At 43.4% G+C, this 26,135-nt stretch overlaps 1 protein-coding gene across 2 annotated transcripts in view; it reads left to right on the plus strand.

The window, feature by feature from the left end:
- The first annotated feature begins 1,105 nt into the window (after nucleotides 1-1,105).
- Nucleotides 1,106-26,135, plus strand: part of DDRGK1 (DDRGK domain containing 1) — a 46,396-nt gene continuing 21,366 nt past the window's right edge. For both annotated transcript variants that reach the window (XM_071447207.1, XM_071447208.1), the window contains exons 1-4: nucleotides 1,106-1,263; nucleotides 12,016-12,177; nucleotides 24,162-24,268; nucleotides 25,923-26,024. In XM_071447207.1, the coding sequence (XP_071303308.1) occupies nucleotides 1,176-1,263; nucleotides 12,016-12,177; nucleotides 24,162-24,268; nucleotides 25,923-26,024 (459 nt within the window). In that variant the 5' untranslated portion in view covers nucleotides 1,106-1,175. The remainder of the gene's footprint in view (nucleotides 1,264-12,015; nucleotides 12,178-24,161; nucleotides 24,269-25,922; nucleotides 26,025-26,135) is intronic.

Genomic DNA, 26,135 nt, shown 5'->3' on the forward strand with positions numbered 1-26,135 from the left:
CATCCTTAAGGTTCCTTCCAACCCAAGCTATTCCACGATTCCATGAATTACTCCCAAAATAAGATTTTTGAAAGGCTATTACTAAAATAAAACTTTGCCATAAAACACTCAGCCTGTAGTTCAGCTCTTTTTTGAGAGCTTCCTACTGTGTTGCTGGTCCTACATGGCTAAAATTCAGCAAATCCCTCAGCAGAAGCTGCTTTTCATCTGCTGACAGATCTGAACTCATCTCGAGCTGGTGACAGGGACACAGGCAGCTGTGGAGCCCACAGTAATAACTAATTAGCTAAGCAGTGCTTTTGATCACCTTTAGATGTCCCATAGCCTCTAATTTGCATTTTCAATTTATTAACACACTTTCCCCCACCAAGAGTGCTTTAAACAGTCACGCTGAAAACATTTCTGAAGCAAGAAAGGGCTTGATCAGCCAGAACTTCACAACCACTAAGTGAAAATGGGTAAAGTTTAAAAAATTTCTCTCCTCACTCATAGGACTGGGGCAGAGCCTGACAAGGTTTCAGATCTAACAGTGGGTGACCATGCAAAGGGGGGAAATTTCTTTTCCGTCTCCAGTGCAAGTTTCTGCATCTTTTTGTGCACTTTTGGTTCAGGCCAGGTCAGGACATCACTCCTGACACGGCAGCTCCAGCTTCATCCCATTCCCAAATTCCACAGACCTAAAGGCAGAGGACAGAAATTACTCAAAGATGTAATTTAAGTTTCATCATTGCCTGGGACACCCCGACAGCTGTCAGGGCCTGTCTGGGGTGCAGCCGGTGCCGGGTCACGGCTGAGATCTCCCCAGCCTGGCCCCACCCGCCGTGTGTGGAGGACGGACGCGTCACCAGCCGCTCACAGCAGCCGTGCCGGGCGGCCAGACCCGCGGGCGCCGCGCTCACGGCCGGTTTTGCCTCATAATTTTTAATTTCTCCTTGAACTTCTGCTTTAATCCCGCCTTTAATTCCTTTTTCCGCGCCCTCCCTCAGAGCCCGCCTCAGGGACGAGTCAGGACCCCTCCCGCGGGCTGCCCGCGCCGCGCCTGCCCCATCGCAGCGCGGCCTCCGCGGCGCGCCGCCACAGGCACCCCGCGGGGCAGCCCGCGCGAGGGGGGCCTTGCGGCAGGGGAAGGGGACGGGGCGTACCAAGGCTGATGTGGGCGGAGCCGGCGCTGCGGGATGGACGCGGTTCTGCTCGCCGCCGCTGCCGTGCTGCTCGCCGTCCTTCTCTTCTTCGCCACCCGCCTCCGCGGCCAAGCCAGGGCAGGTGGGTCGCGGCGCCGAGCGGACCGGCTGGGCCTCCCTCCCCACCCCCGCGGGGCCGTTCCGGTGGGCGCGGCCCTGCTCTCAAGCGGGTCCGCACGCGCGCGCGGGGGGCGCGTGTCTCGGGAACCGCCAGGGGGCGCCACGCCTCGGGCGGCCCCTGGGGGGGGGGACCCGCCATGTTGGGGGCAGCGGGGATTTTGGGGGGTCTCGAGGGGTTTTGGGGGGTCCCGGGGAGGATTCCCGGGCTGTCCCGGCTTCTTAACTCCGGGCTGCCCGGAGGTTGCGGGGTGCGGGCGCCGAGGCCTGGTCTGCTGCTGCTGGGGGTTCCCGGTTCCCGGCCTGAGGTGGCCCCAGGGTTGGAAGTCTGAGTTCTCTGTCGGGAGTTCTGTCAGGGGCTTTGGGACTGGGAAAGTGTCCCTGAGGTTACTGTAAATGAGGGGGGAATGGAAAACAGGTCCCGAAGGCTCGGGATCGGCGCACAGGGTGTAAGGGGGGGCCTGTCACGAGTGGTGCCCCAAGGGTTCTGTGCTTGGTGTTCGTGGCTTGTTTGGACAAAGGGGTTGGTGCTTCCTCAGCAAGTTCGCTGATGGTACAAAACAAGGAATGGCCGATGTCTCAGAGGGTTGTGCCCTTTCAGAGGGACTTTGACATGCAGGAAAAAACCTTCTGAAATCCAGTACAGTGCAGTTCAGGGCTCTGAACCTGGGGAGAACAGCCCTGAGCACCGGCAGACACCGGTGTGAAAAACGCCAATCACTTGTTTTTTTATAAATTTTAAAAGTTTGATAGTAATAAAATGGTTATAAAAATAGTAATACAATTAGAGAAATAATCATTTGGACAATTTGAATTAGGACGATATGAGGCAATAGAACTAAAGAGTTATGGACGTCCAGGTACCTCTTTCTGGGCAGCACAAGCCTGAAAATGGACCCACGTTAACAAAGGATTAACCTTTAAAAACAATAATAGTCTGTTGCATATTCATACATCTCATACATGATACATAAATTCCATTCAAACACAGGATTCTGTCAGTTTCTTCCTCTGAATCTTAACAACACCTTCGAGGCGGAAAGAAGTTCGTTTCTTCTGATAAGAGGGCAATAAATTCTTTTTCTCTGAAAGATTCAGGTGTCCTGTGGCTGCTATCTCGCTGTGAGTCCTTTCTTAAAAAAAAGTATCCTACATAGCATAGTTTCTATTTTAACATTTTTTTATAACCTACAACCATATTTAACACACTACTTAAGAGAATTAACACAGCATAACTTTCCAACACAACACATACAATATTCACTTTAATATTTGCAAAAAGCCGATCATAAAATACACATTTTTCACAACTGCATGAGAAGGACCTGGGTGTCCTGGTGGACAAGGAGCTGTCCCTGAGCCAGCAGCGTTCCCTTGTGCCAGGAATGCCAAGGGGATCTCGGGATGAGAGCATTTCCAGCAGGTCAGGGAGTGATCCTGCCCCTCTGCTCAGCCCTGGGATGCACATTCGGGGTGCTCTGTCCAGTTCTGAGCTCCTCAGGACAGGAGGAACCAGCAGTGGGGTCCAGCAGAGGCTTGTGAGGATGATGAAGGAGGTGCTGGAGCATTTCCTAACCAGGAAAGGCTGAGGGAGCTGGGTATGTTCAGCCTGGGGAGGAGAAAACTCAGAGGGGACTTGACTCACATCCAGCAGTGTCTGCAGGGAGGGCTCAGAGCACGGCCCAGGCTCTGCTCTGGGGGCCAGCGTGAAAAACACCAAGCACTTGTTTTTAGGATTTTAAAAGTTTAATAGTAATAAAATGGTTGTGAAAATAGTAATATAATTAGAGTAATAATAATTTGAACAATTGGGATTTAGGACAATAAAAACAAAGAGTTACAGGCAGTCTGGGTACCTCTTTCTGGGCAAAATAAGCCCAGAAAAGGACCCACATTAACAGAGGATTAACCCTTAAAAGAGCAGCCTGTTGCATATTCATACACCTCATACATGATGCATAAATTCCATTCAGACAGAGGATTCTGGCTGGTCAGTGTCAACTTCTTCCTCTTGTGAAAAATGCCAATCACTTGTTTTTAAAATTTTAAAAGTTTAATAGTAATAAAATGGTTATAAAAACAGTAATAAAATTAGAGTAATTAAAATTTGGACAATTAGGATTTAGGACAATAGGAGACAATAGAAACAAAGAGTTATGGACAGTCCAGGTACCTCTTTCTGGGCTAAATAAGGACCCACATTAACAAAGGATTAACCCTTAAAAGCAACAGCCTGTTGCATATTCATACACCTCATCCATGATGCATAAATTCCATTCAAACACAGGATTCTGTCTGGTCGCTGTCAATTTTTTCCTCTTGTGAAAAACACCAATCACTTGTTTTTAGGATTTTAAAAGTTTAATAGTAATAAAATGGTTATAAAAACAGTAATATAATTAGAGTAATAAAAATTTGGACAATTGGGGTTAGCACAATGAGACAATAAAAACAAAGAGTTATGGACAGTCCAGATCCAGGTCAGTGTCAACTTTTGTCCTGAATGTAAATTTTCCTGAATGCAAATTAATTTCAACCAACTTGCTCAAAATCAGTATTAAAGGGTTTTTTTAAAAAATAATTCACATTATTTAAAACAAATGCTTGTGCTAAAATTTAGAACTTTGAATGCCTGAAGAGAAAAGAAATCCTCCCAAACCCCACAGCCCCTGATTTATCCAAATCATGACAGGATTCAAGCTCAGGAAATTATTTATTTCTCCAGGACATGCATCCTTCACTTTTACCAAAAGTTCATCTCTTCATTCTGTCAGCTGTTTCCTCTTAGTCCTGACAGCATCTTCAGGGCTGAGTGAGGCAGGAAGAAGTTCATTTCTGCTGATAATGGAGCAATAAATTCTTTTTCTCTGGAAGATTCAGGTGTCCTGTGGCTGCCATCTCTGTGGGAGTACCTCGTTCCTCTCTTTTAAAAAAAAGTATCTTACATAGTGTGAAAAATGCCAATCACTTGTTTTTAGAATTTTAAAAGTTTAGTAGTAATAAAATGGTTATTAAAATAGTAATATAATTAGAGTAATAAAAATTTGGACAATTAGGATTTAGGACAATACAAGACAATAAGAACAAAGAATTTGGTTTTTTCTGATAATGGAGCAATTAATTCTTTTTCTCTGAAAGATTTTGGTGTCTTGTGGCTGCTATCTGGTGCAAGTCCTCTCTTTTAAAAAAAGTATCTTACATATCACAGTTTCTATTTTAACATTATGTTATAACCTAAAACTATATTTAACACACTACTTAAGCAAATAAATCCATTATCACTTTCTAACATAACACATGTGATATTCATTTTAATATTTGCAAAAAGCCAATCATAAATTACGCATTTTTCACAGCCAGCAATGCCACAACAGGAACAGGCAGGAACTGAAGCTCCAGCTGAACATGAGGGAGGATTTCTTTACTGGGAGCACTGGAAAAGACTGCCCAGAAAGGGAGGCTGCAGAGTTTTCCTCACTGGAGATACTCCAGAACCATCTGGAGTCACTCCTGTGCCATGTCCCACCTCATTGTGGGGAGCAGGGGGAGGAGGCAGCACTTCTGTGTCACTGCTGAGCACTGTTAGAGCAGAAAATCATCTGGGCTGGAAAAAAAAAAACCCTTTAAAATCACTGAGTCCACCCATAACCAGCACTGCAACCCCACTGTGGTGGAGCTGACCTTGCGTGGGTGGGAATTGGGTGCTGTGGGAAGGAGTCAGGTGTGCTGAGAGCTCACTGCCCTTGCTGTGTTCCCACACTGAAAGAGGTTTTTTGGTGTCAAATTAAGATGTTTAGTCAAGAGAAACTCTGAACTCCTGGTCAGAGTTCATAGTTTGTAGGTATACAAATACCTACACACATTTTGGGGATATGGGGTGTTTTGGGGTTGGAATTTCTATTATTTTTCTTCTGGGGCAGTTGCTTTGATAATTTTTAATTAAGAGGGAAAACCAGCATACATTTAATACAATCTGGGATCTGTGGTAAAAGCAGATTTTGTGGCTGCCAGGTGTCAAATTAAGAGTTTAGTCAGGACAGTCTCTGAATTCCTGGTCAATATCTCCACAGATTTGGGGATATGGGATGTTTTGGGGTTGGAATTTCTATTATTTTTATTTTGTAGGAGTTGCTTTGATAATTTTTAATTAAGAGGGAAAACCAGCATACATTTAATACAATCTGGGATCTGTGGTAAAAGCAGATTTTGTGGCTGCCAGGTGTCAAATTAAGATGTTTAGTCAGGACAGTCTCTGAATTCCTGGTCAATATCTCCACAGATTTGGGGATATGGGATGTTTTGGGGTTGGAATTTGTATTATTTTTATTTTGTGGGAGTTGCTTTGATAATTTTTAATTAAGAGGGAAAAGTATCACACATTTAATACAAACACAGTGCAGTACTGTGCTGGTAAGGGATCTGTGCTAAAAGCAGATTTTTTGGCTGCCAGGTGTCAAATTAAAATGTTTAGTCAGGACAATCTCTGAACTCCTGGTCAATACCTCCACAGATTTTGGGGATATGGGGTGTTTTGGGGTTGGAATTTCTATTATTTTTCTTCAGGGGCAGTTGCTTTGATAATTTTTAATTAAGAGGGAAAACCAGCACACATTTAATACAATCTGGGATCTGTGGTAAAAGCAGATTTTGTGGCTGCCAGGTGTCAAATTAAGAGTTTAGTCAGGACAGTCTCTGAATTCCTGGTCAATACTCCACAGATTTGGGGATATGGGGTGTTTTGGGGTTGGAATTTCTATTATTTTTATTTTGTGGGAGTTGCTTTGATAATTTTTAATTAAGAGGGAAAAGTACCACACATTTAATACAAACACAGTGCAGTACTGTGCTGGTAAGGGATCTGTGCTAAAAGCAGATTTTTTGGCTGCCAGGTGTCAAATTAAAATGTTTAGTCAGGACAATCTCTGAACTCCTGGTCAATACCTCCACAGATTTTGGGGATATGGGGTGTTTTGGGGTTGGAATTTGTATTATTTTTCTTCTGGGGCAGTTGCTTTGATAATTTTTAATTAAGAGGGGAAAGCACCACACATTTAATACAAACACAGTCAATCAGTGCAGTACTGTGCTGGTAAGGGATCTGTGCTAAAAGCAGATTTTGCTGGTAATAATTAAATTTTCCAACACATTTCTCACACACATCTGCTTCCTCAGACCTGGTCTAAATCTTTGTCTTGGAAAGGTTTGGAAACTGATGTAGTTTCATTGGATTCCTATGAATGAAGAGATGAACTTTTGGTAAAAGTGAAGGATGCATGTCCTGGAGAAATAAATAATTTCCTGAGCTTGAATCCTGTCATGATTGGATAAATCAGGGGCTGTGGGGTTTGGGAGGATTTCTTTTCTCTTCAAGCATTCAAAGTTCTAAATTTTAGCCCAAGCATTTGTTTTTAATAGTGTGAATTATTTAAAAAAAACCCTTTAATACTGATTTTGAGCAAGTTGGTTGAAATTAATTTACATTCAGGACAATTTTATCATGTTGAAGCCTTTTTTTGTGGTAACTTTTTAACACTTCCAAGTTGGCCATGCTTTTTTTTTACTGTGATTTTAAGATATTTTTTACTTTAATATATTGTTTAATATAATATATAATTTAATATCTCGGTTTCTGCCATGATAAATCCCTTCACAGAATTTCAGCTGCTGGGGATGGCTTTGTTCTCTGTATACAACAGAAATTATTTTTCAGAACCACTGGAATTGTGGTCTATTTAATACAAAATTTAGTTTTAAGCAGGAATTTCCTTTTCTATTCCATTTGCTTGGGTGGAAAATGGAAGTTGCCACCTGGAAAGGACTTGAAACCAGGAACAATGGACTTAAAGAAGTGGTGGGAGCTCTCACCTTTAATTGTTAATGTGCAGAGATTGGGGCAGCAGCTTCCCTCTGTGTTATCTCATGGAAATTGGCTTTTAAAATTGTTCAGATGTTTAGGGAGTGAGGATCAGGAGAGGTAAATCCTTCGATTTCTTTGAAAGGTCCCTTGGAGCAGCACTTGTTTCCAGCAGGGTCATGCCTGGACTTGTTCTACTGAAAATGAAAACAAAAAAAAAAAAATGGCATTTCTTGATTTTACACGTGGCTGTTTCTGATAAGCTCCACTGGGCCAAAGCACCTCCTCAGGAAGTTTCACCTGTTGAATTTTGAATCCCTGTGTGAATTTCAGAGGTTTTGCACGGAGGCAGAAGGTGCTGGGTGGTGCCAGCACGTGTGAGGGTGCAGCAGGTGGAGCTGTGTCCCTGTCCCTGCAGCCTCCATTCCTGCCAGCCCAGCTGTCACCTGGTGGAACTGAGAGGAAGGTGCTGTGATAGGCAAGGGGCTGTTGGCTAGAAAAACATCTCTGCTGTCAGCAAAAGCTTGCACAGTTTTGTGAAGGGGCAGGTTTCTACCTGGAGAGTGCAAAAGGAGGTTCTGACCTGGGCTCTGAGTGACTCCATGGTGGTTTTTGCAGTTTCACATGCAGTTCAGGCTCTCTCCCTTCAGGAAGGAGACACAAGCAGGGTCTCAGAGCTGCTGCTGTGCCCTGGCTGCCAAGCCAGCTGAAAGAATCTCTGGCCTGCCCTGAGCACCCAGGCAGAGCTGCTGTGCCCAGCACAAAAATCTTCTTGGGTTGTCAGGGCTGAGCCAGACCCTGGACACCACAAATACAAACTGAGCCCTTCCCAGCCAGCTGTTGAGTGTTTTGTTTGTATTACCTGTTAATTCGAGGGGTTTATCTCATCAATTCAGCCTGGCCTGTCGTTCTGCAAAGCTTGTGGATGGCTTGTCACACCTCTTTAACGCTGGCCATTAATTTTCACTCAGATGGCTTTGGATCAAGGCTAATTAGTGCTTGTGTGACTAATCTCTGCATGATCTGACTAGCCTGGGGTGCCACTGCTGAGACCTCTGCAGCTCCAGGAACATGAAGAGATGTGCTCAGATAAGTGCAGCAGCCAAAGCCCGCCCTGTGTGCTGCAGGAGGAGGTGAAAAAACAAACCCAGCCGGGCCAGAGCCCAGAGCAAATCATTGTTCAGCTCAGATCTGATGGTCAGTCCAGCCCCAAGCAAAAGGAAAAGTGATTTTTCAGTGTGTCCTCTGTTGTGTGAAGCCTCCCCTCCGTGTGTCACAGCTCAGGGGGAGGGAAGCACAGCTGAACTTTGAGCATTCTGAACAGAAGCTGTGTCTGCAGTCACGTAGGCAGAGCCCTGACCCCTGAGGGAGCAGGTCCAGGTGTGGCACAGCACAGCAAAGGAAATGAGGATTTTCTGCTGCTCCTGTGAATGACAGGGAGAAATGCAGTGAGGAACATTCGTGTTTTCCAAATCCCTGCCCAGCTGAGTGCCTGGCAAACAGAAGCTCGAGAATGCTCCTGTCAGAAAGGTTGGAAAAGCCCTCTGAGGTCATTCAGTCCAACCATTCCCCCAGCACTGCCAAGGCCACCACTGACCATGTCCCCAAGTGCCACATCCACATGGCTTCTAAATCCTTCCAGGGATGGGGACTCCAGCACTGCCCTGGGCAGCTGTGCCAGGGCTGGGGAGCCTTTTTGGAGAAGAAATTTTCCCAAATATCCAACCTGAGTGGCCTGAGGCCGTTCCCTCTCCTCCTGTCCCTGTTCCCTGGAGCACAGCCCGACCCCCCCGGCTGTCCCCTCCTGTCAGGAGCTGTGCAGAGCCACAAGGGCCCCCTGAGCCTCCTTTGCTCCAGGCTGAGCCCCTGCCCAGCTCCCTCAGCTGCTCCTGGGGCTCCAGACCCTTCCCCAGCTCTGTTCCCTTCCCTGGACTCTCTCCAGCCCCTCCAAGTCTTTCTTGTTGGGAGGGGCTCAAAAACTGTCCCCAGCCCTGGAGGTGCCCCAGCAGTGCCAGTACAGGGGACAGGCACTGCCCTGGCCCTGCTGCCACAAGCCAGGTGTCACTGACTCATGTTCAGCCAGCTGTGTGCTGCTGAAAAAGAATCTGCACTCAGGAGAAATATTTAAAAAACTGGAAAGAAGAAAAAAAATGTTCATTAAAACATTTATTTTCCTACTAAATGACAACCCATAGTGGCTTGGTGTCTTCTGTTAACGTGCACATTTTGGAGATGTGACAGATATTGTCCACCAGCTGCCCTGGGTGTTTGACTGTGCTGTGCTGGGTCAGGTGTGGTGGGGTTTGGTACATCCTGAGCCCACTCCACACTGGTCACTTTGAGGAATTGCTGAGTCTCCTGTTGAGAGTTCCATGGAGAAAAGCTGAGAGCTTGGTTCATGTGTTTTTCTCTGTGAGGCTTGAGCTCTTTGGTTTGAAATAAATACATGGCTTATAAATAGATTCCTCTTTCATAAAATGCAAAGCAGTCTCTGTTTCACAGGACAGCAGGAACCAAAAGCAGAATGAATGAGTGCTGGAGCTGCACAGCTGAGCTGCTGGGCAGGACCATCTTGGGAATTACTGAAGCTTGCAGGTGAAAGGATGCTGAGGTTTGAATTGCACCATGCCTCAAGAACTTAGGAAGTGAAATACTTCATTTGCACAAAAAAAAGCTTTTTGCAGAGCTTTTTTGGCATTTATCAGTGTCCAAGAAGTGATCTGCTCTGCTTCTTCAGGAGAGGTTTCCTGTAGCATTCCAGATTGGAGCAGCATTTTGGCATCTCTGCACTCAGTGATTTCTCCCAGCCCTGTTCTGTCTGCACAGGTGGATGGCACCAGGAAGGTGACAGCAGTGTGACAGGGCAGTGGCTCAGTTTCAAATGTCACAATGTGTGGGGACCTGCTGACATCCCTGTGACATCTCTGCTGGCCTCAGGTGGCCCTGCTGAGCTCAGAGCTCCAGCCTGTCCTTATCAGCCCCAAAATCAGCACTTTGAAGGCTGAAATAGCTGAGGTGAACTGCAGGCACACCTTTGGTGCTGCATAGATTCACTCACAACAAATCCCATTTTCTGATGGCAGATATGCTAATAGGAGGTTTTTCAGGAGAGCATTGTTTGGCTCAGGGGGTGCTGGAGACTTAGCACAGAGCTTACACACCATAATCTGTCAGATCACAAAATAAATGTGTCCTGAGCTGCAGTAAGTGAGTTGTTCTGCAGTTTTCCATGAGACCACTTGAATATTTGCTTGAATGAAAGCTTAAAAGTTAATACTTTGCAGGATTGAGCAGGTAACAAAAATATCAGTTAGGCTTATCAACAGAATATGCAAAGCAGGTATCAAGGATGATGGCATTTTACCATTATGTGGTTTTGGGGTTTTTTTTTGCATTACTGCCCAAGTTAAAAGCAACAGGAAGCCTCAAAAAAAAAAAAAAATCTGAGAGTTTTCTATGGAAAACTTCTGAAATGAACCCACTGGTCAGTTCCATCCTCCCAGCTGCTCCTATTAGGATATTCTTCATTTGCCAGATCTTAATTAGTAACTGCAGTGGCCCTTTGTGTCCTTGTTTGTACCTACCTGTGATTTGGGGACTTGAAATCAGCAGGGCAGAATGAAGTGTTGATTTCAGCTGTAATTTGTGATCCTTGTTTGCACTTCAGGGTGTGTTTCGTGTGGAATGCTTTACATATTCCTCTCTGAAACATTCAGCCTCTGAGGTTTCAGTCTCATGAATCTATGTTACACAAGTACAAATTCAAATTAAAAAATCAAAATACTTCAGAAATGTGAAAAACGCCAGTTACTTGGTTTTAAATTTTTAAGAGTTAAATAGTAATAAAATGGTTATAAAAACAGTAATAAAATTAGAGTTATAAAAAAATGTGGACAGTTAGGGTTAGCACAATGAGACAATAGAAACAAAGTTACAGACCATCCAGGTACCTCTTTCTGGGCTAAAGTAAGCCCAAAAAAGGACCCACATTAACAGAGGATTAACCCTTGAAAGCAACAGCCTGTTGCATATTCATACACCTCATCCATGATGCATAAATTGCATTCAAACACAGGATTCTGTCTGGTCAGTGTCAGCTTCTTCCTCTTAATCCTGAGTGAGGCAGGAAGAAGTTCATTTCTGCTGATAATGGAGCAATAAATTCTTTTTCTCTGGAAGATTCAGGTGTCCTGTGGCTGCTATCTCTGTGGGAGTACCTCATTCCTCTCTTTTAAAAAAAGTATCTTACATAGCGTGAAAAACTATGCCAATCACTTGTTTTTAGAATTTTAAAAGTTCAATAGTAATAAAATGGTTATTAAAATAGTAATAAAATTAGAGTCATAAAAATTTGGACAATTAGGATTTGGGACAATACAAGACAATAAGCACAAAGAATTTGTTTCTTCTGATAAGGGAGCAATAAATTCTTTTTCTCTGAAAGATTCAGGTGTCCTGTGGCCGCTATCTCAGTGCAAGTACCTCATTCCTCTCTTTTAAAAAAGTTTCTTACACAGCATAGTTTCTATTTTAAGCTTGTGTTACAATCTAAAACTATATTTAACACGCTACTTAAGCAAATTAATACTTAAAAAGAAATAATAAATAAATAAAATTAAATTAATAAATAAAATAAATAAAATTAAATTAATAAATAAAATAAATAAGATTAAATTAATAGATAATAAATTAAAGCATAACTTTCTAACACAGCACGTATAATACTCATTTTAATATTCACAAAAAGCCGTTTTTCACAAAGAAAGAAAAACGCACTTTTGTGTCCGTGCTGTTTGCTAACTCAGAAACAGAGGCAGAAGGGAAAGGCATCTTTAACATGAATATTTTCTTTTTTTCTTGCAGCTGATGAGGATCAGCAGCAGAATGTGGCAGCAGCAGCAGCAGCAGGGGCCAGGCCCCGGCCCCAGGAGGAGCGGGCGGAGGGGATGCCCCGGCGCCGCAGGAACATGGGCACCAGGCTGATGGCCCAGAGGAGAGCCCAGCAGGCAGAGCAGGGGCTGGAAGGTAACTCTGCCTTCAGCTTGGCAGTGACAACCGCCCACTTTGAAAAGTTAAAAGGGTTTATTAACAAAAACACAACGAAAGGACTACAAAAGGAAAAATTTTGCAGTGCTGGAAAACGCCTTCATGGGTACCACACAGTCAGTTCATCTTCAAGATGGATGCTCAGTCTTTTATACCCCTGGGGGCTGCATCAGCCAGCCCTGGCCCTTCCCAAGGTCTGTCAGTCAGCTCTTCTGTGCCATTTATCAGTGCAAACTGCTTTCTTGTCACTGGATTGGAGCTCAGGTGTTGCCATGGCTCACCCCCTCAGCACCCCCAAGCTTTTCCATTCCCACCTGCCCCATGCCAGGGACACCTGTGCAGCTTCTTTGTACCTGTCCTGGACAGCCCAGGCTGTCTGATGGCAACAATACAGGGGGGAAAGGGAGCTATGGGGAGAGCAGAGGACACAATCTAAACCACAATAACATAACCATACATCACTAAAGCTTTTCTTAATAGTCACACAAAGTCATCCCTTAATTGTGAGAGGCAATCATCTCATTGTCCATCTATAAGAGACTGACACTGCATGAGGGTCTGACCTGCAGCTGAGCTGCTCCTGCAGGGCAGGAGTGGCCCCCCAGGTGCTTGGGTGATGGCATCCAAAAAGCAGCACCACTCTGGAAATGCAACTGCACAGAGCTGATGCAGGACAGGCATGTGAGACAACTGCTCACTTTGCAAATTTAAAAAGGTTTTTTAAACCTTGACAAAAATACAACAAAAGGACTATGTAAGGAAAAATTCACAGCGCTGGGAGCTACCCCTCACAGATACCGCATGGCCAGTTCATCTTCAAGATGGATGCTCAGTCTTTTATACCCCTGGGGGCTGCATCAGCCAGCCCTGGCCCCTCCCAAAGTCTGTCAGTCAGCTCTTCTGTGCCATTTATCAGTGGAAGCTGCTTTCTTGTCCCTGGATTGGAGCTCAGGTGTTGCCATGCCTCACCCCCTCAGCACCCCCAAGCTTTTCCATTCCCAACTGCCCCATGCCAGGGACACCTGTGCAGCTTCTTTGTACCTGTCCTGGACAGCCCAGGCTGGCTGATGGCAACAATACAGGGTGAAAGGGAGCTATGGGGAGAGCAGAGGACACAATCTAAACCACAATAACATAACCATACATCACTAAAGCTTTTCTTACTAGTCACACAATAATTGTGAGAGCCAGTCATCTCACTATCCATCTATAACAAGCTCATCTTGCAGGCATTGAAACAAAGCTTCACTGCAGGTGTTGAAGCTGGGCAAGGGGTGCAGCTGGCTCCTGGAGGAAGTTGTTGAGTTTTGCTGCTGGGTTATTTGCAGTTCCACCATAATCTTGTCTTTGGGGGGGGGGGGGGGGGGATAAAATGTAAAAAAATAGAGATAGTATAGAAAGTAATTTTATTTTTGAGGAGTTATAGTTGTTTTAATTACTAATTAATTGTCCTCAGAACAAGAGGACACAGTCTCAAGCTGCATCAGGGAAGGTATAAGTTGGATTTTAGGAAGAAATTTTTCACCAAAAGAATAATATAGTACTGGAATGCTCTTCCCAGGGAGGGGGTAGAATCACCATCTCTGGATGTGTTTAAAAAAGCCTGGCCATGGCACTTGGGGCTAGAGTCTGGTTGAGGTGTGAGGGCACAGGTTGGACTCGATGATCTTAGAGGTCTCTTCCAACCTCATCATTCTGGGATTCTGTAAAGATTAAGAACAAGCCTGCCCTTAATAGGCCACAGCTGTAGCCAATAAAGATGAGTTATAAAAGAGTGAGTTAAGTGGTTAAGAAGAGAACTAGAGTTTGTTAACTGTGTTGTGAAGAACTACCCATGAGAAATCACCAAGAAAGTATAAAAAATTTACCATAAAATAACAACAATTCTTCTCTTCCTACTTCATGACTTTTCTCCATATACCCCTTACATTAAACCTCTGCTTCTTCCTGAGGTGAATCCTGGCTATTTGTGGTGCCAGACCCTTCACATCCTTCCCAAAAACTTTTGTATTCCTGCTTAGGCATGCAAGGAATTAGATTAAATTACTTCAGTTTAAGTGACCTTGTCACTCTCTACAACTCCCTGAAAGGTGGCTGCAGTCAGGTGGGGTTGCTCTCTTTCTGTGGTGCCAGACTATTCACATCCCTCCTAAAAACTTTTTAGGAAGTTTCCTTCTTAGCCATGCAGGGAATTAAATTAAATTACCTTAATTTAGGTGACCTTATCACTCTCTACAGCTCCCTGAAAGGTGGTTGTAGTCAGGTGGGGTTGGTCTCCTTCTCCAGGCAGCACTGACAGAACCAGAGCACACAGCCTCAAGCTGCACCAAGGGTTGGATATCAGGAAAAAGTTTTTCACAGAAAGGGTGATAAAGTTCTGGAATTTTCTGCCCAGGGAGGTGGTGGAGTCCCCATCCCTGGGTGTGTTTAACAAAGCCTGGATGTGGCACTGGGTGCCAGGGTTTAGTTGAGGTTGGGTTGGACTCGATGATCTTGAAGGGGTCTCCCAACCCTGTGATTTTGTGAATTTTCTGTAAATTTGGGAGAACAGAATCCACACCTTGCATTGAACACCAAGCTGTAGTGCATTACTGGTTCCTTTTAAATTAGTGGGAAGCATTAATTCCCAATGGAATCTCTGCAAAACATGGAGTTCTCTCTCCAAGGAGCCATCCAGGTGGTGCTCAGGATCAGGAGGAGATCACCACAGCCTGCAGCATTTTGCCAGCAGGTTGTTGACAATGTGCTGTGCAAATCCTGAGCTGCATTTACAGTTCACAGCTACATTTCTGTGGGGTAGACAAAAATATGGTGATAAATAAGATCTTTCTACATCCTGTAAGTACAATTCCCTTTTCTGGTGAGGGTTGACACGTGATTCTCTTTATTGCTGGAGAGATGAGATCACCATGATTCACCCCCTGGATTCTTTCTACTTTCAGATCGTGGGTGAGGTGTTCAGGCTTTCTGCCCAAGTTCTGGAGTTTGCAGTGGAGACCAGGGTGTGTTTGTGGTGTGCAGGAGGTGAAAGCACTGAGCACACACCTCTGTTGTGCCTTCATTAGGGACTGTTTGGACTTGGTTCAGCTTCTCTTGCCCTGCAGTTTGGAGGAAGCCTCACGTTGGCAGCTGAATGTCCTTTTCCAGCTAATTATGTTCAGCAGTTTCACAGATGGAGATTGGACAGGTGTGAACTTTTCAACTTTGGTTATTTCTTCTCGTGTGATAACATCCTGGAAAGAAAATGGAATCTAAAAATACTCAGTTTTCAGCTCCAGACATCAAAAGTTTGAATGCTGAGGGCCGACAGTGAAGCTGTCAAAGCAAATGGCTCATCTTATCTTATCTTACTTTGTCACTTTAGCAATAGAAGAATCTGTGTCATTGGGCTTTATAAATAATTCTTTTGCAGCTTTCTGTACATCAGATGCAAGTGCTGCTGCTTTTGCATGAAGTTCCCTTTGAAATGACATGCCTTCTTTTATTTGTTTTCCCTAATTTCTTACCCAAATGAAACCAGCTCCTTGCTTTTTGCTTCTCTGGGTGGTTTTATTTGTATTTTTGGATGCTTTTTCCAAGTGGCTGAGCACAGGTGCACAGCAGGAGCAGCAAAGCCTTTGGAGAGTGAGCAGAGATTTGGGCAGAGGAGCTGTGGAGAGAGGCAGCTGTCCCTGACTCCCCAGCACTGAGGTGACCAGTGGCCATTAATAATTGGGATTTGCCACCCTCTGTGCTGCAAATCCTTCAGCCTGGCCCTGAGCTGCCTGGCTTAGGTAAGGCATTAAGATACCTGTCTTTTGTAAGGGTTTTCCCCTTAAAAAAGGATGTGTTGAATGTTTTAAAGCTTTCTCTGTGGACATGTGGCACAAGCCTGGAATCACTCTGGGATTTATCCCTTTTTTTTTTTTTTTTTTCATTTTCTCTGTGTCACTGCAGTATAGAGCAGTTTTCCCTAATTGCTGCTTGCATTTGAACCAGCTGGAGCAGCAAGTTCTCTCCACAGCAGGGTTTTGGGCTAAAGAATTCATTCACTTCTTGGAGAGAGAACCCAGTGCATCACCAGGGCTTAAGAGCAAAATTATTTGGCAACTTAGACAGAAACACCAAACCCAAGCCAGTCTGGTTTCTCCACTCTCCCCTTTGAAAACTTCTGAACATCTGCAACCAAAGCAGATTTTTTTTTTGTTTGTTTGAATTTGATGCAATGTTTTACTGGTAAATTTCTGTTCCGTTTGTGGAATTTCCACTCTGGGCCTGTGCTGAACTTCGGGCAAAGCTGCCTGATCCTTCTGTGTGTCACTCTGATTTCTGCCAAGAAGTGATTTCTTCACCAAGCCATTGCTGCAAGGATCTGAGCCCTGAGCTCAGGGAGGCTGTGGGGATGTCCTGACCATCCCAGTGTCCTTGTGGCAGTCACACAGTGCAGTCAGGTAGGAATCTGTTGCCACCTCAGAATTTTCCGCCTGTTGGGAGCCAGTTCTGCTGACTCTAGGAAATGTCCCCAAAGCTGCACTTGCAGACTTTGGAGTTGTGGTTAGCACGAGGGTTTTCTGTTTTCCATCTAACAATCAGATTTCAATTCCAGAATGAGAAAGAAGCTTTGAGGGTAAAGTTGTAGCCCACGATTTCTGCTGTCTGTGCTGAGCTGCTGGGTTTGTGCCAGGACTCAAATCTCTCACAGAGCAACAGGGGAGGAAAAACACCCCCAAACCCTGGGCACTAAGATCAAAACCTTGAAAACTTCATTGTCCTTTCTGTAGCTTCAATTTTACTTGTAAGTCTGGATAAGGAATCATTTAATACAGGAATAAGGAATTTAATTTAATCATTTAATAAGGAATCATTTAATACAGAGATAGTAATGATTGTTTTCAATATTCAAATCTACACCCACTGCATTTTGGAGCAGAAAGTGACCCATCCATCTGATGTTTCCATCAAAAACATCATTTCCTCTCAAGTGACAAGAAACTCATGAGGATGAAATAATGACAGGTACAGTTGGGTTCTCTTGATCCAGCTGTTCTAAACATAGTGAGGTGTGAGGCTTTTCTGTCACTTGGTTTTGTCTCAGGTTGTAATTCCTCAGTTTGCTGGGGTAGCTAACTAAATCAGTTATGGATTGTCACAGACTGACAATGGTACAGCAGCAAATATTTTGGCTTTCCTCCCAGAGGGAAAAGGCAGCAGGTGCTGGGCTCCTGATTGCCAGGGTCCCTGTGGGCTGTGGCATGGGACAGCCCCAGCCAGGTGCCCCCCCTGCCCCAGTTCACCTGTCAGGAGAGCATCAGCACCTGCAGACACCCTCTGATGGTCAGAGATTGCTGGGAGATGGTTCCCCTTGGTGACAAAGTGATTCTCAAAATGGCTGGGACCCCTGAGCTAGGGACTTTCAAGCTGGCTTTAGAAAATTGGTTTTGATTGCCTCAAATTGCCCAATTTCATCCCAGCCACAGCACTCCTGCCTTTTCTGCTGCCCTCTGCAATCTGGGAGTCTTGTTAAAAACTAAAAACCTCTGTGCTCTGCACATTGGAGCAGGGTGCCTGCTCCTCTCCCTGTGCAAAAGGAGGCTGAAGGAGAGTTGTGAATTTATGTGGTTAGGTGGAGAGCCCAGCCAGCAGACTTAATTAACTCTGTGTGTCTTAATTTAAATTGAACCCAGACAGAGGTGGCTTTGTGGGCTGGCTGCAGCCAAGATGAAAATGCTGCAAGGCAGAAATGGCTGAGGATTTCAGGCATTAATCATTTAGGGCAAGAAAGGCCAAGCTAAGCAGTGGGAGAAGGGGATAAATTGGTGTTGGAGTTGCAGTGAGGGATGTTTGGGCCATATGGTAGTGTGAAAAATACCATCACCCATTTCCAATTTGAAATTCCTTTTATTTGCCATGCAAGGAGGGTGTGCTTGGCTCTTGGTTTTGCCTGACTGATGCTCTGAGTGCATCCACTTGGATTCTGCTCACCTCTGGGTGGACATGAGGGTGTTGTGTTGTGAGCTTTTACTGGTACAGAAAAAACACTTGCCCAGCTCTCAAGTTGAGCTTGACCCTCCAAACCTGCTCCTTGTCCTTGAACATTGCAAAGAGGTGAGGAAGGTGCTTCCCTTGAGACTGCATTTTGGAGCAGAGAGTGACCCATCCATCTGCTATTTCCATCAAAACCATCATTTCCTCTCAAGTGGCAGGAAACTCGTGAGGATGAAATAATGACAGGTACAGTTGGGTTCTCTTGATCCAGCTGTGCTAAAAATAGTGAGGATTTTCTGTCACTTGGAGACAGAGGTGTGTCAGGCCAAAACTTTGCTGCTGTTGATGTGAGGGGAAGAGAAATTGGTGATTTTAACTGCCCTAAATCATGGTGTGATTTATAACTGCCCTAAGTCATGGTGTGATTTATAACTGCCCTAAATCATGGGGTGGTGAGCAAGAACCAGACTGGTGTAAGAAATGCCAGCACTTTCCAAAATGCCACAGAGCAGGGACCTCTGGGTCTGCTGGGGGTGTGGGTGAAAAAGAAAAGGAAAAGGGAAGGGTGTGCTAGAAGGGCCTCAGCAGCCCACTCCATTTCCAGGGTTTGAATTTGAAGGACACTCACCTTCACATCTTCAAAATGACCTCTCTGATTTGCTGAAAAAATGTGTTGCCAAAAAATGGGGCTTGGTGTGGATTTTTGTTTGGTTTGGTATTTTAACAAACAGAAAGTAAGGGCACCCTCAAAGAAATAATCTGATTTTGTCAGGTTGCTTTTATTATTTAATATTTTTTTTATATATTTATTATTTAATATTTTATTATTTCATAATAGCAATAATAGTAGAGAGCCCAGTCTATGGGCTCTCTACTTCTGGCAGCAACATAAAACTCCCAAAAGTTAAATATCCCAACATCTGCATGATTTTTCTCTGAGCTTTTAGCATTGTGCAGCTGAGCACAAGTGTTGGAATCTCCAGCACAGTGAACATTTGGTTAAATTTTATTTTACTTCCACAGCATCAGTAATGATAAATCCAACAGCTTTTGACACTTTGAGTGCTCGAGATTGTGAAATAAAACATGAGAAAGAAAAGTTTGTGAGTGCAACATAAATGAAATTATAAGTTCCTCTCTTCTTTTGCATGGCAAGCTTTGGAGATCAGAATCTCACATTTTTCTTTGCAAGTATTAATCATTACTGGGAAAGAAAGCAAAAAACAAGGTTTTAAAAGTTTTTTAAATGATATTGATTGGGTATTTTTAAATGCTCTTTACTGCTTTGTGTGGCATCTGAGCTCAGCATTCAAATCCTGCAGGTAAAAAAATCTTCTATGACTGTTTCCTGCTGAAAAATAATATAAAAATAATACTTCATCCCTATTGAGTGATGGATATTGTGCATAAGTTCAAGAAGAAAGTGTTTGTGCTGAAATCTCTTAAAATAAGCACTTTTTCTGAGCCCTGAAAGCTCTGGAAAATGTGTAAATTTAGAAGCAGTGATGTGGTCCCACGCTGTTCTTGTGAAAGGGAGCTGTGTTCATTGGTTACTTGAAATTATTTTAATGCTTAATCAGTGGGAAAACCTTTCTAGTACAGCTAAACTTTGACTAATGCCCCAAGTAGTGAACCAGAATTCAGTTTTGCCTTGCTGCTGCTCGTGCAGTGGGGTTGGTGTTGTCAGAGTGCCCCCAGTGCGTGTCTGGTCCTGCTCAGGCACAGCCAGCCTGGCCAGGGGGGCTCTGTGGTTTCTCACTTCTGCCAAATGCTTTCAGCTGAGAATGAACTTCACATTCTGCTCTAAACTCTGCTCTTTGTGTCTGCTGCACTTTTCTGTCCTAAGTGTCGCCTGCTTTTGTGGCCTCTGGTTAATAAACCGGTTTCTCGTTCAGTTTCTAAGTTAAAAATTAAAAAAACACAAAAATTAAAGGTAGTTATTAGACTATAATTAATCCCACCACAGGATTGTGTTACTGAGAAATGGCCACACCTTTCCAGTGGCTGGTGTCACACATCTGTTGGGTATTAATTACCTGCTGTTAATAACATTTTCTGCTTCTGCCTGGCATCTTTCCCCCTCTCCTTTCCCTTACTCCCTTTGTTAGGTGCTGCACAAATAGTAAATAATGCAGCTGTGCCCAAAGGACTTTCTGGGAGTAGCCACCTGTGCAACTCTCATTCTTTTTCATGGATGGGAACCCGTTTGCTTCACCCAAAATTTAAAAGGAAGCAAGACAAGGACAGCTAGACCAGGTTGGGCTTGGAGAGACCTGGTCTAGTGGAAGGTGAGAGTGGCACTGGGGTTTTGGAACAGGATCTTTAAGATCCTTTACAATCCAAACCATTCTGTGATTCTGGAGTAATTAAAATACACAATGCTGATTGTTTATTTTGGAAGTTTTTGTCTGTTCTGTACACAGTACAGGATTCTGCTGAATTTCTGTCCTGATAGAGAACATCAGCACTCCAGCACTTTTTCTAAAGGTACTGGGAAGCATTTTTAAAAAGAAATCTATACATTTCCAGCAATCCAGACACCTGTGTGGCTGATAACTTCCCTGTTGTGCTGCCTCTCAGTAGATTCAAAATAAAAATGAAAAGCAAAAGTTCCCTGAAGCCACCTCTCAGCTGGGCAGCAGAGAGCCCCACGTTTGTGTAAAGCAGAGTTTGTCACACTGGCTCTGCTCTCTGCCTCTGGATGGGAACTCCTGGGACTGCTGAAATCACAGAAAGGTTGGGTTGGATTCATGTTAGAGCTCATCCAGTGCCACCCCTGCCATGTTCAGGGTCACCTTCCATGATCCCAGGTGGCTCCAAACCCTGTCCAGCCTGGCCTTGGACACTTCAGGGATCCAGGGGCAGCCACAGCTTCTCTGGGAAATCCATTCCAGGGCCTCCCCACCCTCACAGGGGGGAAATTCATTCCCAATATTCCATTTAAACCTGCTTTCTTTCAGTTCTAGTCCTGTCAGGGTGTGGGGTTTCCCACAGGCTGCCCAAGCCCAGCACCTGGGGGATGCTGAACTGCTTTTCATGATCTGCCCCTCCTGCATCCCTCCCAAGCTCAGGGGCAGATGGAGGCCAAGTCCCTGTGGACTCACTCCCCACAGAGCCTGGCAGTGCTGTCACAGCCACAAGTGTGTCAAAAGTGATTATTGAAAGCTGCTGAAACAATCCCTGCTTGATTCAAATAAAATCAAGAATTGCTGGCTGCGTGCAGCACCCTCCCTGCTTTTGGTGGAGCTGTGACAACAAATGCATTCAGCTTTGGCTGTGTGTTTGTGTTGCTGTCAGCACCTTTAGGTTCATTCAGTAAATTTTAATTGCAGCCAGGTTTAGTGCCCTGGTGACCTTTGCAGCTGTGTCTGTATCCCCATCTCTGGTTTTGATGGCTGGAACTCCACACTGGAGGAAGCTTGGAGGAAGTGATGCCTAAAGGGTCACATCAGATGCTTCAAACAGGAGGAAAGAAATGATCCTGAGCAACAAAAGTGCGTTTGATCCAGGACTGGGGAAAAAAAGGCTTTAAAAGAAGGTTTCTGGCTCAGGTTATCTTAATATAGATAAAATCTGAGCAGCCCTCAGGTGGAACAGTGTCATAGATGCTGTTTTATATTTGTGATGTTTGCAAGAAATAATTTTCTAAACAATAATACCAGAGCTGAGCTGTTAATTTTGGAGTAATAACTGCTAGTGCTGGGTGTGCTCACCCACTGTGCTTGGAACTCCCCTTGATGCTGTATTTAAAATAGAAATAAAGTTATTTTCAGCATCATGAAAATTATGGAAACAGCTGTATCAGGTCTGAGTATCCCTGGTGAAGGAAGGGGAACCCTTTTGGTTATCTCAGACTCCAGTAATTCTCTGAAGCCCAGCTCAGCAACCAGGCTCATATTAATTCCATCTCCTGAAAACTGCTGTTATTTGAGAGCCACCTACACAGCTCTCAAACACATTTATTTCTCATTATATCTTGGTAGTTTAACCATAGTCCCATTAACCATAGACCAGTGTCATAGATGCTGTTTTATACTTGTGATGTTTGCAAGAAATAATTTTCTAAACAATAATACCAGAGCTGAGCTGTTAATTTTGGAGTAATAAACTGCTAGTGCTGGGTGTGCTCACCCACTGTGCTTGGAACTCCCCTTGGTGCTGTATTTAAAATAGAAATAAAGTTATTTTAAGCATCATTAAAATTATAGAAGCAGCTGTGTCAGGTCTGAGTATCCCTGGTGCAGGAAGGGATATTTAAGAAGAGATATTTAAGAAGGGATATTTAAGAGATTTCAGCACAAACACATTCTTCTTGAACTTATGCACAATATCCATCACTCAATAGGGATGAAGCATTATTTTTATATTATTTTTCCAAAAAAGCAGCAGGAAACACTCCTACAAGATTTTTTTAGCTGCAGGATTTGAATGCTGAGCTCAGATGCCACACAAAGCAGTAAAGAGCATTTAAAAATACCCAATTAATATCATTTAAAAAACTTTTAAAACCTTGTTTTTTGCTTTCTTTCCCAATAGTGGTTAATACTTGCAAAGAAAAATGTGAGATTCTGATCTCCAAAGCTTGCCATGCAAAAGAAGAGAGGAACTTATAATTTCATTTATGTTGCACTCACAAACTTTTCTTTCTCGTGTTTTATTTCACAAACTCGAGCACTCATGGTGTGTTGGTAGTTTAACCATAGTCCCATTCTGTGTCTTGGAATTAGTAAAACAAGAATATTTCCAACCTAATTCTTCATAAAAAAGAAGTGGGAGTGTCATTCATCCATGTGCTCCTTTCACAGCAGCTTTTTGGGTTCCCAAAGAAGGGACCAGGTGCTCTGGAGAGAGCCCCCTCCAGAAAACATCCTGGCACAAATCTCTTCCAGGCTGGATCTGAAGTGTCAGCATCAGCAGAGCAGCACTGGGCATGCTCAAAGCACCAGTTATTTTACCCAAAAAGTCAAATATATGTGAGAGTTTTCATTTTGAGCCTGCCATGACTGGGAATTTGTTGGTGCAGTGAGCTGAGGATTTCTCTGGGAGTGCTGAGCTCAGTCCCCAGCCCTGATTTAGCCCAGCAAATAAAGTGGCCAAATGTTCCTGAGCTTTGAGCAGGGAGGAAATGGCTGCATTTAAAAAAGCTCTTCTTCCTCAGCCCTTGAGAGAGCAGAAATCCTCATTTGCACACCCTTTGAGCATAAAAGCCTTTCATATTTCACTCTTGCAGAATCACCTCTGTAAACAACCATTTGTCATACAACAGGCAAATATTTACATGGCATTTTCTTGCAGGCAGACCCGAGATTTGCATTTCAAGGATTTTTTTTTTCTCCTCACCCCTGAAAGGTTTTATCTGTCAGAACCAGTGGATGAGTGGGGTGCCTCTGAATCCCACTCTTTGTGCTGTGCAAAGCCTGGGGGTAACTGGGAAGAAAGTCTCTGCAGGCCAGTGTTGGGCAGATAAATAATGACAACCATTAGCACAATTTCTGTATCAGAGAAAAATCTCTCTTTTTAATTGTGGAAAGCAAGAAATATTTATGAAAAGCCTCCCTTCACAGGATCAAGGAAATTTTTGTACAATTTCTGTATCAGAGCAAAATCTCTCTTTTTAATTGTGGAAAGCAAGAAATATTTATGAAAAGCCTCCCTTCACAGGATCAAGGAAATTTTTGTACAATTTCTGTATCAGAGAAAAATCTCTCTTTTTAATTGTGGAAAGCAAGAAATATTTATGAAAAGCCTCCCTTCAGAGGATCAAGGAAATTTTTACTTCTGCCTTCACTTGAGTGTGTGTTTGCCTTGTTACTTCTGCTCTGTGGCTTTGGCAGTCTCTTGTGATTTTTTTTTTCCCTTTTTTCCATCTCAAAGGTCTTGTCTGAAGTGTGTGTGTGTGTCTCCTTTTCATCTGCTGCTGCTTTCCTGAGCAGCACTGAAGTTTCTCCGGGAGGCTTTTGACAGATGATTTCAAATTTGTCATTTGTGCAATGTTGCAGAGGAAGAGGATGCCGAGGAGGTGCCAGAATTTCAGGTGTCTGGGAAAATTGGAGCAAAGAAGCAGAGGAAATTGGAAGAGAAACAAGCCAGGAGAGCACAGAGAGAGGTGAGGATTTCCTGCCACGTCTCGAGCAGAGCCTGAGCAGCTCAGCTGGGAATGACACAGAAACCCAAAAGCAGTGGCATCACTCAAGGGTTGTTTTATCTGAAAAATGTCAATTCAGCTTTTGCTGACCCAAGAAGGCTGTGGAAAACTCTGTCTCATTTTCTTTCCATTCAGACTCGTGGGGAGTAGAGGAGTTTAACTCTTGAATGCTCTTTTTTGGATGTTTCCACTGCTTTCCAGCTTAATGCCAGCGCTGTCTCCCCTTAAAAATGCATTTCAGTCCCCATGGAGCTGGTGAAACACCCTGGGCAGTTGTGAGGAGTGCTTCAGGTGCTCTCAGAGGGCAGAAATGTGGTTTGGTTTGATCTGTGTTTAGCTGTATTTATTGTTTTTACAGACTAGGGGAGATAAAAAGCTTTTTGGTGTTAATAATTCCAGGGAAGCAAGAGGCATTTCAGCCTTCTGAAGGCAGCAGCTTGTGCATTTTCCTTGGAATTGTTCTATCTTTTTATATGTATTTTTTTTTCAAACTCTGTATTGTTCTGTATGAACATTTTTAAAGCTTGTGAAATCCCAAGTTGGGGATTTTAGTGTCACCTGAGGTTTAAATCCAATGTAGTAGATGGAGCAGTTGGTAATAAACTTAATTATTGGTTATATATATACTTCCATTATGAACCTTTTCTCACTCAGTGCTTTCATCATTTTGTTACTTTCCATACTCACTAAATTTAATTTTCCCCTTTTTTTTTGGTGGAAAATGTGAGCAAAGTTGAATGAAGTTGGATAAGCATCAGTTGGTGAAGCAAGGAATCTTCTGTTTCATTTTAAAACGTGCTGATTTTTATTTATCTGTAGACAGATAAATTCCTTGGATGGGGCTTTTTCTCTGAAACACTCAAAGCCAAATCCTCCACTGGAATATTTTCTGCTTGTCCTCTTAAACATATTTTCAAATTTAAGTATCTTCAAAAGCCTGAAAAAAAAATCTTCTAAAAAGCTTAATGCACCAAGACAAGACCCTTTTTATTATTCCCTCATTTTGCAACAACAACCTCTTTGTCTTAACAACAAAAATAAAATTATTTTAAGAGACCATTGCAGCTTTTTATATAAGAGATTCTGCCCAAGTTAATGATACATTTGAGTGCACTTTTTTTTACATTGTGTGTTCCAAATCCTTTTTTTTTTTTCCTTCTTTAAGGTCCTTTCTAACTAAACTTTGAGTGAGGAGAACTGGAATTCCATGACACAGCATTGTTTAACATGACTGTTGTAATTAGCTCATAAGCACATTCAGAAGTAAATGAGATGAGTGAGGAGGGTAATTTCTGAATTTACCAGAAAGTTGAATGTGCTGGAGGGGAGGGGAAGTGAAATGATAGTGGCTTAAAAAAAAAAAAAATTATTATTATTATTATTATTATTATTATTATTATTATTATTATTATTATTATTATTATTAATGATAATAATTATTATAATAATGATAATAATAATAATGGTGGTGGTTGTTGTTGTTGATGTTGATGATGTTTCTTTCTGAGCAGGCATCTAAAAGGTGGGAAGAAACCTCCTCATGGTATCATCATATGAAATTTTAAAATGTAGATTCAAAAAGAGTAAGGTTTGGCTTGCATCATGTTTATTTCAGGCTGAAGAAGCAGAGAGAGAAGAAAGGAGAAAACTCGAGTCAAAAAGAGAGGAGGAGAGGAGGAAAGAAGAGGAGAGGATTCGTCAGGAGGAGGAGCGACAGGTGGGAATAATTGTATTTATTTCTGGAATAATTGTATTTATTTCTGGAATAATTGTGTTTATTTCTGGAATAATTGTGTTTATTCCTGGAAATCCTAAGCCAGCTTTGCTT

Source organism: Agelaius tricolor, unplaced genomic scaffold (genome assembly GCF_023055355.1).
Source record: "Agelaius tricolor isolate 1412-34295 unplaced genomic scaffold, bAgeTri1.0.p SCAF_24, whole genome shotgun sequence".
Lineage (NCBI taxonomy): Eukaryota > Metazoa > Chordata > Aves > Passeriformes > Icteridae > Agelaius > Agelaius tricolor.